At 34.8% G+C, this 14087-nt stretch overlaps 1 protein-coding gene across 1 annotated transcript in view; it reads right to left on the bottom strand.

Annotated features, from left to right (window-relative positions):
* LOC120318920 (pleckstrin homology domain interacting protein) overlaps positions 1 to 14087 on the bottom strand; it is a 92557-nt gene that overhangs the window by 6457 nt on the left and 72013 nt on the right. The window contains exons 30-39 of the mRNA XM_039367082.1: positions 13187 to 13342; positions 12478 to 12598; positions 11209 to 11334; positions 9310 to 9382; positions 7087 to 7137; positions 4270 to 4419; positions 3857 to 4009; positions 2114 to 2277; positions 827 to 1092; positions 3 to 164 (exon numbers count right to left, since the gene is read on the bottom strand). Of these exons, the coding sequence (XP_039223016.1) occupies positions 3 to 164; positions 827 to 1092; positions 2114 to 2277; positions 3857 to 4009; positions 4270 to 4419; positions 7087 to 7137; positions 9310 to 9382; positions 11209 to 11334; positions 12478 to 12598; positions 13187 to 13342 (1422 nt within the window). The remainder of the gene's footprint in view (positions 1 to 2; positions 165 to 826; positions 1093 to 2113; positions 2278 to 3856; positions 4010 to 4269; positions 4420 to 7086; positions 7138 to 9309; positions 9383 to 11208; positions 11335 to 12477; positions 12599 to 13186; positions 13343 to 14087) is intronic.

Consider the following 14087-nt stretch of genomic DNA (forward strand, 5'->3'; position numbering starts at 1 on the left):
ACCCTGTGGATTGACCATAGCTGATTTTGGTTTACGTTTAATTTGCTTATCTTTTTCTAAATTTTCTCTTGCAGTATTATTCCTAGTGTTATGGATATAATTGGCTTGATTAGGGACTGGTAAAACATTCTGGTTCTTGGAATGTTTGGTAGAATTTTCTAGTACTGTTAGACAAAAAAAGAGGGTAAGTTTTTATTAGAATCTAATACGTATCTCCTCACTAATAAAATTAATGTTTTCAATATGGAATATATATAAAGTGCATGCAAAGCAAGATGCTATTTTACTTACTCATCCTCTTTTCATAAGTTTTACTAAAGCTTTACTCTTTACACAATTACTCTTTTATCTTTTTGTATTGTTGTAGAATGTAGTATTGGGATCCAAAATGAGCAAAGGTGCTTCAGATCTAGCATTCTTGCTGTATCTGTCCTGAGCTAACACAGTAACTGTGCAGATTCAGGAAATTATTCGAGTTCAGGAAATATTACGGAGGCAGAAATAGAATGTTATTTCCCCCTTAATCCAAAGGTACAAGCTCAGGAAAATACCCCCTTTAAGAAACTAACAATGAATATACAGTGAGGGTACCCATTAAGAAATAATTAGTAACAACAGCAACAATAGGTCGAATGTAGACAAACAAATGTCCCAACCAAAACTATTTAAGAAGTTCTTGATAAGCTTCTCTAAGAAAGTTACATTTCCAAGAAAAACTCCCTTGTAACTGAAAATCATGAATACAACCCTACACTATAGAGTCTGATTCTATAATAGAAATCATAAGGCAAATTTAAAATTAAAATTATTTTATCAATTAGTTCACCTGTTTTCCCTGATGTAGCAGCACTATTAGGCTTCAAAGTTACAGGCTTTCCACCTGAAGAAGTAGAAGGTTGTTCATTGGTAGTTGTTTCGGTTATTGCCCTAGTACTTCTTGTTCGAACCAAACTCGCAGAGTCAACAACTTTCCCATTCATCTGAGCTGCTATGTTTCTCAATAAAGTTGGACGTGCAGGCGCAGAAGAAGAAGGTGTAGTGGCGAGCTCAGCTTTCAGCTGCGGTTTTATTAATCTTCGTTTCCTATCCGGACTAAAAATAGATGACAAGTCCAATAACTGATGCTATTTTATAGAGTAAAATAAAAACAATATTTATTAATATTAATAATATGCTTTGGTCATCAACCAACTTAATCCATGAATAATTCCAGTGGAGATTTAATTCAGATGTGGTCTACTTTCCTCTCTCCTTATGGTTTCCCTAGAATTCAAAATGCTCTCAAATATCCAAAAAGCTCAAATCCTAAGCAAATAAAGAAGTACACAATATCCGGCTTAGAGTTAAGTTTGTCGCCCCCTCCTTTCCCCCCCCCCCATCCCTATCCTAATTGGATAGTTAGAAGATATTGGAAGATAGCTAATTAAAAAGAATCATCTCCACTGTCATTCTCTGTCTCTAGAATGCTCCATCCTGGAATGTAATTCACAAGCTTAAGATATTAAACTTTCCATTATAAGGCCTTTTATTTTTTCAACATATTTTTTATCACTTGGGACAATTTCAGAATAATTCCATCTTCTCACTAAACTCTACCACTCAAATATCTTAAAATATATTTACAACAGTGTTTTGTATTTTGAGCTTTTGGCTAGTCAATGGTCAGAAATGCTAGTTATGACATGAAAGTCTAGTAATTAAGGCATCAGGCTAGAAATCAAGAAACTGTGAGTTCTAGTCCCACCTTAGGCATGAAAGCCGACTGGTTGACTTTGATCCAATCATTCTCTCTTAGCCCAACTCACCTCACAGGGTTGTTGTGGGGAAAACAGGAGGAAGAAGGAATATTAGTTGTGTTCACTGTCTTTATATTATTTTTTATAAGTTATTAATAAAAATAATAAAGACAGAATAAAAAATAAATACATATTAATTGCCCCTCAAAAATCTCTACTATTATAGTGGTGCCTAAATAAACAGAAAGGGAGCTAGACCTGAATCTACTCAAGGAAGTAAATTGGCATCACCCTTTTTACACAATATATAAGGCTTATAGAAAGTAGTATTAAAATACTGATACAACTCAGATAAAATTGAAAGAACTCTATCATACCTTGATGCAGCACTACTTGAAAGAGAACTGCTTCTACTTCTTTTACTCCTTTTCTTTTGAATTGTGCTTCTCTTATGAAAGCGTAAGGCAGATTTGTAGTCTGATAAAATTGAACTAATGTGCTCCTCAAAGAAAGCAGACAGGCGTAGGCTCATACTATAAATCTATTTTAAAAATTAAACAAGTAATAATGATATAAATCTTGAATGGATGCATAAAATGTTAATTACTGCCTACAAAATTCATTTATAATTGGTGTGTGTGTGTGTGTGTGTGTGTGTGTGTGTGTGTGTGTGTGTGTGTGTGTGTAAATAAATAAATAAATAAAGACCAAATGGGTATATTTATCCCTGGAAAATTCTCCAGAGTTCAAGAGATTCTTGTTACTTCCTGCCCCAAACTTTCATGAACATAGCAAAAGAGGCTGATGTTATAAATATCACGTGACATACTCAATAGACCCCTACAAACATCATTACATTTCTATACAATATATGCTGTCAGAATGTTTTCAGTGATGAAAAATGTGGGCTAGAAATTTCATAAATAAAACACACACATACTAAGCCTTGCCCTATTTTCTAATTTAACTGCTTATATTTGTCAGTGCCACATTAAATACTAACACACTAAAATAAATGAAAAATCTACAGTATTCCAGTATAGAGAATAATTTTGTATAAAGCAATTAATGTAAAATGATTCAGGTAGACATTAATAATTACAATATGTTTCAAGGTCAAAACAGTCTCACCCTTAACTGCCCTACTAAAACTCCAAGAAAGTGTTCAAACTTCATTCTGACAGTGCCAGAAGAAGCCAAGAATGACCATTCTGACCTATTTTTACAGTTGCAGTAACTCATTCGACTTTGGATAATTTTTGACAGATTTAACTGTCACCTAAGATCAAAACAGAGCATTTCAGGGCCTTAACATTTCAACGTGAAACATTTCTGCATACTTCAATATTTTGACTTAAACACTTTCTGTTAAAAATTAAGCTAATAAAACAAAAACTCTTGCCCACATTAGAAAATGAAGGGAAGGAAGTTAGCTATCTATTTTTAAATCTCTTCTGTTTGCCCATTATTCATCTCTAAACAATCATAAATTCACACCATCAAGAAAAAAGTAAAAATGCTTTCTCTCATTCTATTAATATGATCTCTATGCTTTTCACATTTGGTAAGGGACTACCCATGCTTCTTCTGAAAGTAAAACTCTGGCAGATTTTCATAGTACTATGTTCATCAATAGTTAATGAAAAGACTGATGATAATTCAGCTTCTGACTCAATCTCCCCAAAAAACCAAATCTACAATTTCCCCATTCTATCTGTGTAAAATTTTACCTCCACAATCTTTAGTATCACTGCACGTGTCATCCAAATCTTTGCAAAACAAAATATCAGAGATTTAAAAAGAGACAGATTTTAAAGTTAGTTGATGGTCATGCTCTGCATTATTTTCTATGAGATTTGGTATGCTTCATCCCTTGCCTTTACCTTTTTGCAATATTTTCCCTGTGTTAAATTATTATGAAAGGAAGTTTTATTTTTCCAAATCTTGCTCTAGAACCATTGATCAAGTCAAATCTATACTTCTATTAGCCATATCAAATATACTTCTCTATACTTCTATTAGCCATATCAAATATAACAAATATAATTAACGTTCAGAGGAGTAAACACATCCCATGGTGCAATATTAAAACATTTTAGATGTAAAATGTGAAACCATACTCTTGATCTTTTGCATGGTGTATAAACTTTGGAATTGCTGAAGATCAGTCTGACATCTTTACACAGCTCCATTGGCGATTCATAATTTCCTGCTTCCAAGGTTTCTCGCACTGTTGCAAAATCCATTGGTGTATCAATAATGTCTCTGTAATCCTTTTAAAAAGCACAAATGTCAATAATCAATATCAACAATAAGATTATAAGAATAGTACAACAGTACTATTATTGTAAAAGCTTTGTAAAAATCATAAATCTTTAACGAAACCATGCAAGTCCAAGAGCAAAATCCACATGTAAATACCTAATTTTTAAATATTTGTTGATTACGTTAAAAATAGGATAGCCATACTTTTTTACTTCAATTTTTTAAAGACAAATATTTCAGTATAATGCTAACTTTTTTCAATACTTACTGGATACTCAATAAGATCCACTGGTTGGCGAAAAGGTTCAGAATCTTCACACTGAAAAATCAGATTTAACAATTCCTGACACTGTCTCTTCCATGCCTGAATATCATATGACTGAGCTCTGTTACGCAGCCTTCTTTTTGGCTGATGATCCTGTAATGGCAATTTCAAACAGCTTTTATTATGTTTTTGTTACCATATTTTATTACATCTTGCCTTGCTGAGATTCCAACTTATAATTACCAAGTTATCATGTAACAATTGGTTTTATAATTATTAAACACATAAATATGAGATATGAAAAGACATACGTAGATGCACAGATGGGGAATAGAGAGGCATGTCATGCAGACTCAAAATCTGAGCTGACTCAAACAATTAAATCAGAAGAGATCTGATTTAGCCTAAAATTAATTCAGCCTTATTTGTAGTTTTATTAACCCTCTCCATGTGATGTGAACTATTTATTAGACAATTAACTGTTCCTTCTGAATGACACAAATTCTTTGGGAATACCATAAAAATATGTCTTTGAGTTTCAGACATCGAGTGTGTGAAAATTGTGGTACTAACTTAGCACATAATTTTTCTTTAACGAGACGGTCTCAGAACCTCCTTTGTAGCATTGACTGAGATAGCTTGGTCATGACTACAAAGTAATTTTAGGTAGCTCCATATCAGATATGGGCATAGGGTATAATATATTTATTAAATTTATATGACCCATCTTATTCTGAAAAATGACTCTGGCAAGCTGTTCTAAGAATTATGCTTTTAAACATGTTATCAAAGGATTAGATGACAGTGTCCGGGGGATGTTTATTAAATCCACAGATGACACAACACTGGGAGGGCCAAATTAATACCCTACAATAGAAAGAGAACATTAAAAAAAAACCCCAGCCTGAATACTAGGCTAAAATAGGAAGAATGCTCTTGCATTTAGGGAGAAAATAAATCAAAGGCAGAAATAAAGTGTTGGCTGAAAGGCTTTGTGGGAGCCTGCCTGAGGAGAGAGAAGCTTGGACAACTGCTGCCGGTTTTGGGCGCAGGGCGGAAGGAGGAAAGAAAGGGGGTGTGGGTGGTTGCTGTTGCTAGGGAGAGACCAGGTGAAGCCAAAGAGGGATTTGAGGTTTTAGCTGATCCCTTTCTCAGAAGGAGAGGGAAGGAGAGAGTGAGAAGGTGGAATTTTATTGCTTCTTTCTGGGGGGGGGGGATATCCTGAGTGGAGGCAAGAGAGAGAGTGAGGAGAGAGAAAGTTGCTGGGTTTGCTAAATTCAGTTTTTAACAATAAATGAAAGGTTGGAGGAGTTTTGACATCGACAAGACCTGAGACTGCGAACGATGACAGAAGAGAAGGAGAAGCTGGTCACTATTGCTTTGGAGACCAGCGGCCATCCAAACTTTGATTACTGTTACTTGTGCAAGTTATAGACATTGTAGGGAGTTGCCCTCACGGGACGAGCCGTTACTGCAGAGCACTGACTACCTTTGTTTGTGTTTCCATTGGTGCCTGGAGCTGGGGGGCGGGTTTTCCCCACACCCTTGTTTCCAAACGGTCATTGTAAAATCATTGACTATTGCTGCTACAACTGCCTAGGGCTGTTAAACAATGCCATGCATTGATTATAGGGGCTAGGAGCTGGTCATCTTTGTTCCTGAAAGGCCCCCCCCCCCCTGACAACAAGAATCTGCCACCTCCTCACTTCACGTGTGCTCCCACTGGAAAAGACACTTTATTAACACCTTGAGAGGGTAGCTGCAGAGCGCGATGGAGGGGAACGTGGCTGTGAGGGCCTGGACTTTGGCGGCCTCTGAGGGGGTAACACTACAAAAGGATAGAGACAGAGTGTAGTACATAGTAGTTGAACATGAACCAAAAGTATGAGCCAAAAGTTTTGCTATGAAAAAAGCTATTTTGGGTTGTATTAAAGAAGCACAAGGTCCATATTACAAACTGTCCCACTGTACCATTCCTTAGTTATGTTCCTCTTAAGATATGTTAAGTTCTGCAGAAAAAAGACATCAATACACCTGAGCAAGTTTATGAAGAAACTAGAAACCAAATCCTAGGAAGGATGATTAAAGGAACCGAATAACGTTTAGTCTAGAGAAAACAGAGAGATGCATATTATTTTCTGTTGCCCCAAGAGGGCAGGACCAGAACTAATGGATTGATACTACAGGCAATTGATTCAGGTTAGATATCAGAAAAATAACTGACTGTAAGAATTATCAACCAGTGGAATAGGTTACCTTCCTGGGCACCTTCAAAGAGCAATATCAAAAGCAAGGGCAGCAACCTCAGAAAAAAAAAAGAACCATTTGGATTTCTGAAAATATCTTAAATGCTAATAGGATAATATAATAGAATCTCGAAAGACTATTAAAATAACTCTCCTACACAACCTATAGCTAGTGTAATTAAGAGAGAGTTACTTTTGGGTCTCTGGTTATTGGGCACTTGACACTAGTTCACACTTCTACCCTCCCCTGGATTCATGAATCTTGTTGCCTCTTCTATGTTCCCAAACTCTGTTTCACTAGGCAGAAGCTGGATAGCCATCTTTTTAAGTGCCTTTGTGGAAGTCACAAGGATTAACTTCTGAGGTTACTTCTAATACTATTATCTTCTGTGCTCTTGGTACATAAAACTAGTTAAATGGGATATGGAATGTGTGAATTATTTGTGCTATGTGGACAGACTCCTACCATGTCAAATTTTATTTTATTCATTACATTTTTATGCTGCTCACCTCCCCTTAGAGGTTATAAATGCACATTATCAAATCAGAAATTCAGATTTAAAACAAAAGTTACCTTCCTCTTTCTAGTGGAAGTTCCTGGCATGTCAGCATCTTTCTCTTCTTCCTTTGGGCAACAAAATATCCATTATATGATGTAGAAATACTCAGCTTTGAAAAACACTTCACTTTGATACAACCTTATAGTTCCTTCTTAAATTTGTATCTAAGAACTATGTGCTTCTGCATTTTTATTGAGTGGTAAAACATACATGGCAACTGCACAACCCATTGATTGTAATCCAATTATTTTTGTCCAATGACAAAAATGCAACAGAATCTCATCTCTCCTCCTAGCCATCCTTCCATCCATGTGATGGTGGGGTGTAAATAGATATCACATGTTTTTGGAGAGAAAATATCAATGCACAATACAATTCTGTTTGTCTATCACTGGGCACAGACCACATTTTACTGCAGTTGGTTCTACTAGATGCAACATTTTTCTCTTCTGTGTGTATATGATGTCAGTACTACAAAAGTACAAATTATACAATCCATTTTTCAAGGCTTAATCAAAAAGGAAAAACAAATAAATAAAAGCAGAACAAAAAAAGCAAAGCAAAACAAAATAAGGGAATGCCTTCCTAAACTTTCAGCATGTGAATTCTGGAAACTAGTTTATGAATAAAAATAACACGAGTCTTTGCTACTACTCTAGTTTTCGTTATACCTTCATAAAGAACCATAAAGCAGTTATTCATCTGCAGTGACTGTGTGAAAATGATACTGTGACTATAAAAACTGCAGCATCATAAACATTCAGAAGGTTTCTTCCAATTATAATCATATATAAACAATCTCAATATTAACTCTGTGATTCTACAGGGCCAAGTTTTAAGTCATTTCTGAGTTTAAAGTGTCTGGTTTTTTTTAAAAAAAAAACTATTTAAAAATATGTATAGACAATGTCAATGACCTATTATAAAATCAACTATTATTTTAACATTTGAGATTTTTACAAATGCCTGTACTGTCTCAGGGTAATCTTTTCTTTATATATATATGAGATGTGGCCTTTGTGTACATTGCATTTGGAAATGGTGGGATTACAGATTACAGATTCTCTCTCTCTTTTTTTTTACTCTGTTCTATCTAAAAGATAAGATTCTAAGAAATAAAATGAGTTTGCAGATAGAACCCCTAAGGCTTACATACTTGGAGATGTAATGCAGGTTTTACCGAATTACACTTTATCAACCAGCTTATGCAGCAACACAAATTGCAATGGTTCCAAAAAGCATAACTTTGGGACCAAGATGCACATTTACAACCTTTACAACTTCTGTCACATGTTCACCACTGCAGTCAGTTCATACACAATGTCCTGTGCCTGACCCATTTTTTCTTTTCTCCCCACCTTGCAGAAATTGTTTAGACAAGTGACCTATTCCTGAGTTGCTTTTCTCCCCAGCACTTCTCTAAAAGGTGCTAACTGCAAGTTAACATGCTCATCTCTATAACCTTAACCAGCCACTTCACTGCTATTGCTTGTAAGATTTTAATCATGTCACCGCTTTGCTTTTTGCTTGCCTAGTAAGGGGGGAATGGAGTGGGGGTGAGCTAGACAGACAGTTTCCTTTCTATGTGTATTTCTCATTGTGGCCTGCTTACTCCTTATAATCGCTTCATCTTCAATTAATATAAATATAAACATTAATTCCCTTCTTGCTAATTGTCCAAACACTGGGGTGAGCATTCCATACAGCACGGTAATGGAGGGAAAGGAAAGCTGAAGTAAAATCCTTAGCACAGTTGTGGTCATGTGATTTTCTGTCTCAATCATAGTCCCTAAACTACCTGTACCAGTGGTGGGATTCAGCCAGTTCGCACCACTTCGGCAGAACCAGTAGCTAATTTTTTGTTGCCCAGGCCTGGAATGGGTTTCCAGAAGCGGCATCCACACAGAGAACCGGTTGTTCACATATTTGAATCCCACCACTGACCTGTACCCAGATTTGGCACAGCCATACATGGGCATAAGGACTGGGCATAGATGAAATTACTAACAAGTATTTATAAAGGACAGATAACCGGCATTTATATCTAAAGATCTATTCCCAATACAGATTTTATACTGCATTAAAATTCTGTTGTGTAGGTTGTTGTCTAAGGTTTTCTATTTTATTTCTATTGCCAGTATTAATTTTACGTTGCATTACTGGGCTGAAAAATTATACAATATTGAAACAAAATCACCACTTTATTTAAAAATGTATTGCATGTTGAATTAGCTTACCTCTTCTGAATCAGACAAGACCTTTTTCTTCATGGCATTATAGAGTGGGATTATATCATAACAGGCCTGATCCCTGTTCAAAACAAACACTATACATTAATGAACTTATCTGCATCCGCTACTTTTTATTTTTCTACTCCAGTATACTACAGCATTAAAAAAAAATCTATATATTTCAAAAACTGATACATAACTGTTAAATAGGAAATTAATATAGCTGCAGAAAGGCACTGGTTGAGTTTGCACATAATAACCAAAAGATTCAGCCAAAGGAAAGAAATCAACTCATGTTTTTTTTAAAAAAAGTGTAATTGAGAGGTAGGTAGTAAAAATTATTATAAATAATGAACAAAGCAGTCCTTCCAAGAAATATGATACAATAAGTAACACTGAATAAAGAAAAACAGGGCAAGCATGAAAGGTTCCAGTAGCAAGACACCTTTAATAATGTTGCCAAAATGCTAGAGTAACTTGGAATAATCTTTAGAAGTATTTGCTTAGCAAATGTGAATAGTAGCAATATTTGTCTCTGACAAATACTAAAAATAAATTGGTCTTTTTCATAATCCCTTTTAACAAGGGATTATGAAAAAGGATAAGGATAGAGGTCTTATGGAAACATATACCGTATATGCCGGCGTACAAGGCGACCCGGCGTATAAGATGACCCGTCTTTGTTGCCGAACCACATTCCTAGAACGTCATCTTATACACCAGAAACTACCAGTATTTCCGGCATATAAGACGACTCGGCATATAAGACGATCCCTGTCTTTGGCGCCGATTTTAGCACTTGCGGAAGTCGCCTTATACGCCGGCATATACGGTACATTCATTCCTGGATTTAGGAAAGAACGGTGAGAGAAGTATTTTAATTCATATGAAAACCCAGAAATTAATTCATTAGTATCTAATCATTCCTTGCATCCCAAAGTACATGGATCATAATACGCATAACTCAGTGAGCTGAAGGATTTGAGGCTTTCAGAGGAAGGGATAATAAGGGAGGCAGTTACAGCAACTGCAATGGCTGCAGTGCAGCAGTAAAAGATGAACTTATTCCATTCAGTTGTAGAAAATGTGTGACATTCACTAATTCAAGCAGCTCAAGAAATGCTTCATTAGGCAGCATTTTCATCCTTCACCTGAGTTGGTGCTATTCATCCATGTGATGGATAGTATATTAAACAAGAGTACAAAGAGTAATAATCATTATGTATCTGGGAGTAATACAGTGATGGTTTCAGAAAATTGTGCTTTAAGAGCAGGAAGATCAGTAGTGTAGATTCTGTGTGTCTTGATGAGTTAAGTGCCTGTGCTATACCAAAACTCTGAATCTGCTGAGCATAAGGAATTCAGTGAAGAATTTGTAACAGAACGCTAACCTATAACATCGTGTAGTAGACAAAACATACTACTATAGCAATTCATACTAGATTTCTCAGTCCAAAGATGTGATCCAATTCAGTCTGTATCCATTCAGTGGTGATGATGCAAGTGGAATAATATGTAGTCTTGGTTATTAATTCTGGACAAAACTAACTAATTATTTGATTCTACTAAGAATATTAAAGAGTCATGGGAGTTTCTGAATAAAGAGCACCTATCCCTTTCCTCTAATATTGAAAGAAAAGGGACATTTCTTGAGGCGCTAAATTTCACTGTGAGACAAATCTGGAGCAGAGAAACCTTTGATTAAGGCCTGGTGTGAATTATCTCAGTTTACCTGTCTGCAACTGTTTCAAGTGCTAATACACCCAAGGTATCACCAGCATAGTTAGTGCATTCTTTCCTTCGTAAACATATTATAAACTATAAATACGTAAAATATACATCTCACTCACAAATTAAAAATGTTAAATTATACTAAAATTTGTTCTCTGAACTTTCTTAACTTACTTCATGAAGTGCAGCAAGAGATCTGTGACAAACTTGGCAGACTTGACAATAGGACTTCCTGGTTCATTGAATGTCCGGGTATTATATTCTATATACCTAACTTCCCACATAAGGGTAGAAAGTCGCCTTTGAAATTTAAAAACAAAACAAAACAGTATTACTATACACTCAAAATTTTTACATTATTGTAACTTTAAGACACAATTTTAGTTACCCATGATACAAATGTTTAATAAATTATTTTGTTTCCCTTTAATTGCCAAAAACCTAGAATACAACTACAGATTTATTTATATATTACAAAAACTAGGAAATCCAAGTAAAATGTAGCCTTTTTTTTTTTTTGAGTTATAGTGTTTTATAGTCTTTTACCCCCTGGGACATACGCAATCATTACATAGTCCCTAAAATATAAAATAAAATTTGAAAATAAAAAGATTGCAAGAAAAATTTGCACTGGAAAGACTATAAAGCTAATGTCTGGCAAACTAAGAACATTTCCTATCTGAAGTGCCAGCACTAAAAATGTTCTCCTCGGTAGCCAGAAGAATAAAATATATATGTAAATATAAATAGCTTCAAGTGTTCTTGAATACTATTGGTTAAAATTCATGAAGTGCTTTAAAGGGAACATTTCAAAAGTTGATATAAAACAGTTTTCTGAAAATACTGTTATTACAGGTCTCTTGGGTAGATAACATTAGGTTGCTAAATACAGTTACAGAACAAAGCTTTCACTGCCTATGTTTTCACTTAATCAATTATTTTTTATCAACAGACTTAATTTAAAAAAAACATTGTTTACCATTTAGTAAAACATTCTTTACTAAAGCTTAAGACAAAAACTAGTTTCAAGAGAATAAACTGGCAATATAAGTTGATGCACCTATTAGGGCACTTGGGAAGGAAACCAAGTAAAAAGCACAAATAAAAATTATGGTCTTCACCAGGTCATTAATGAGGAAATGCAACAGACCTCTCTAAGAATAAAATTCTAGAGCTTTAGCATTATCACTGAAATAGCCTTCTTCCTAATTTCAACTTTTAAGCAGTTTCAAAACATTGCTTTTAAGATCAATGGATACTAACAAAATCACATAGGAAAACATTAAATACAAGATCAAGAATGCCCCTAAGTGATATCGTAAAAATATTATAGTAATAATTCTATGCATTAATGTTTTAATGCATTAAATTAATATAATGTATATAATGAGGAAATGCAAGTGGCATACGCAAAGTTTGAATAAAATGAACTTTAGAACAAACCTGTAAAATCTATTTTCCAATCTCTGCTTAATTGTACTGAGATCAGTGGGGTATGCAACAACAGTGCAGTACATTGGATAAGCCTGGAAATCCACAGGTGCCACAAAAGCAGAAGCAATATCTACAATAAAATGTTATTAGATTTTACAAATAAATAAACAAATGTTATGTATGTATGTTAAAGCAACAAGAGCATTAAACAGTTTGTTTAAACATGGTTAGTACAAGTATCTGAATTTTCTTTAATATTTGTTTCATTAGAGTCTTTATTCTACAAAAAAATGATCACCATATTAGAAATGCATCCTAAAACCTGTTTTACTTCAGCAAGTGATTTAAATAAGAAATTAGACATAGAAGCCAGATTTAGATTTTATAATTATCTAATACAAGAAAAACTGTTACTTGCTCACCGAGGTGGCCGTATGCAGCCAATCTCGGTGATCTGCAAGGTTCAGCCCAGTGGGTTATGGTTAGTATTGGATGGGACAAACTTCCAGGGATGAAGGTTAGATTAGGATGCAATCTAGATCTTGGAAGAAGGCAATTGCAAACCATTTCTTTATGATGCCAAGAAAACTATATGGATATCTTTATGAAAGTCAGCAGGAGTTAAATTTGATTTGAAAATGTTTGTATTGAAACTTTTACTTAGAGAGCTGGTATGTGTGGGTGTGTTTGTGTGCATTGCTTTAAGTAAAATTATTACCTAAAGTCATCAGTTGATTTATCCCTGAAATTATTCTTTCACATTCATCATCACGAGTTCTGGAACCCCATTCTCCATCCAGAGGTTTGTATATTAACGATCTGCTTTCAGTATCAGTTAAAGGAACGCTAGTTCCAAGTTCCTCTGGAAATACAGCTGAAATAAAGCATTAGGTATAATAATTATTAATGCAAAACAACTTACCTGGTGGGGAAAATTCCTCTTGTATTAGATTTCTCCAGTACGCTTTCCCTATGCATGTAGAAGGTACATGCAAATCCAGTTGCTCTCTAGAGAAAATGGGGAGCAATGACTCCCTGTGACTTCTCTAGAGAACTAAATATCAAGGATTGAAATTTAAATGACATCCGAAGTTGTTATCCTACTCCTATGGCCCACAGCAGCTGGATTTGTTCTTTAGGCCAAATTCAGTTCATCATTTCTGACTAAAAGAGATTCTTTAATAGCCCAATACATAACAACAGCAGACAAAAAAAGAAACGTAGATAGGAAAGAGAATAGTAACATTTCCCAACATGAAATAATGCAAAGTATTATTTAAAAGTTATAATTAATCACTGTTCCTTTATAGCAACTGTTCCCACACTTCTATACATGAGGTACTGAATTATACTCTTTCTATAAAAATGTAGGAATTGTTTTAATTAGTAATCCATTTATGAACAGGTTTCTATGTTTCACTTAGCATATTTTGCCAAGATAGATGGCTAACTTCACTCACAGTTTTGGACTAAAAAGACTATCCTGATAGCAGCATAAGAATTGTTCTCCCGCAACAAAATTGGGGGGTCTAATCACATGATATTATGAAGATAAAAATAATACAGGACCAGAATTTTTGGCTTAACTAATAAGCCCAGCCTCTTTATATGTGGGTTTT

This window comes from Crotalus tigris, unplaced genomic scaffold (genome assembly GCF_016545835.1).
Source record: "Crotalus tigris isolate CLP2741 ecotype Arizona unplaced genomic scaffold, ASM1654583v1 scf7180000020550.821452, whole genome shotgun sequence".
Taxonomy (NCBI): domain Eukaryota; kingdom Metazoa; phylum Chordata; class Lepidosauria; order Squamata; family Viperidae; genus Crotalus; species Crotalus tigris.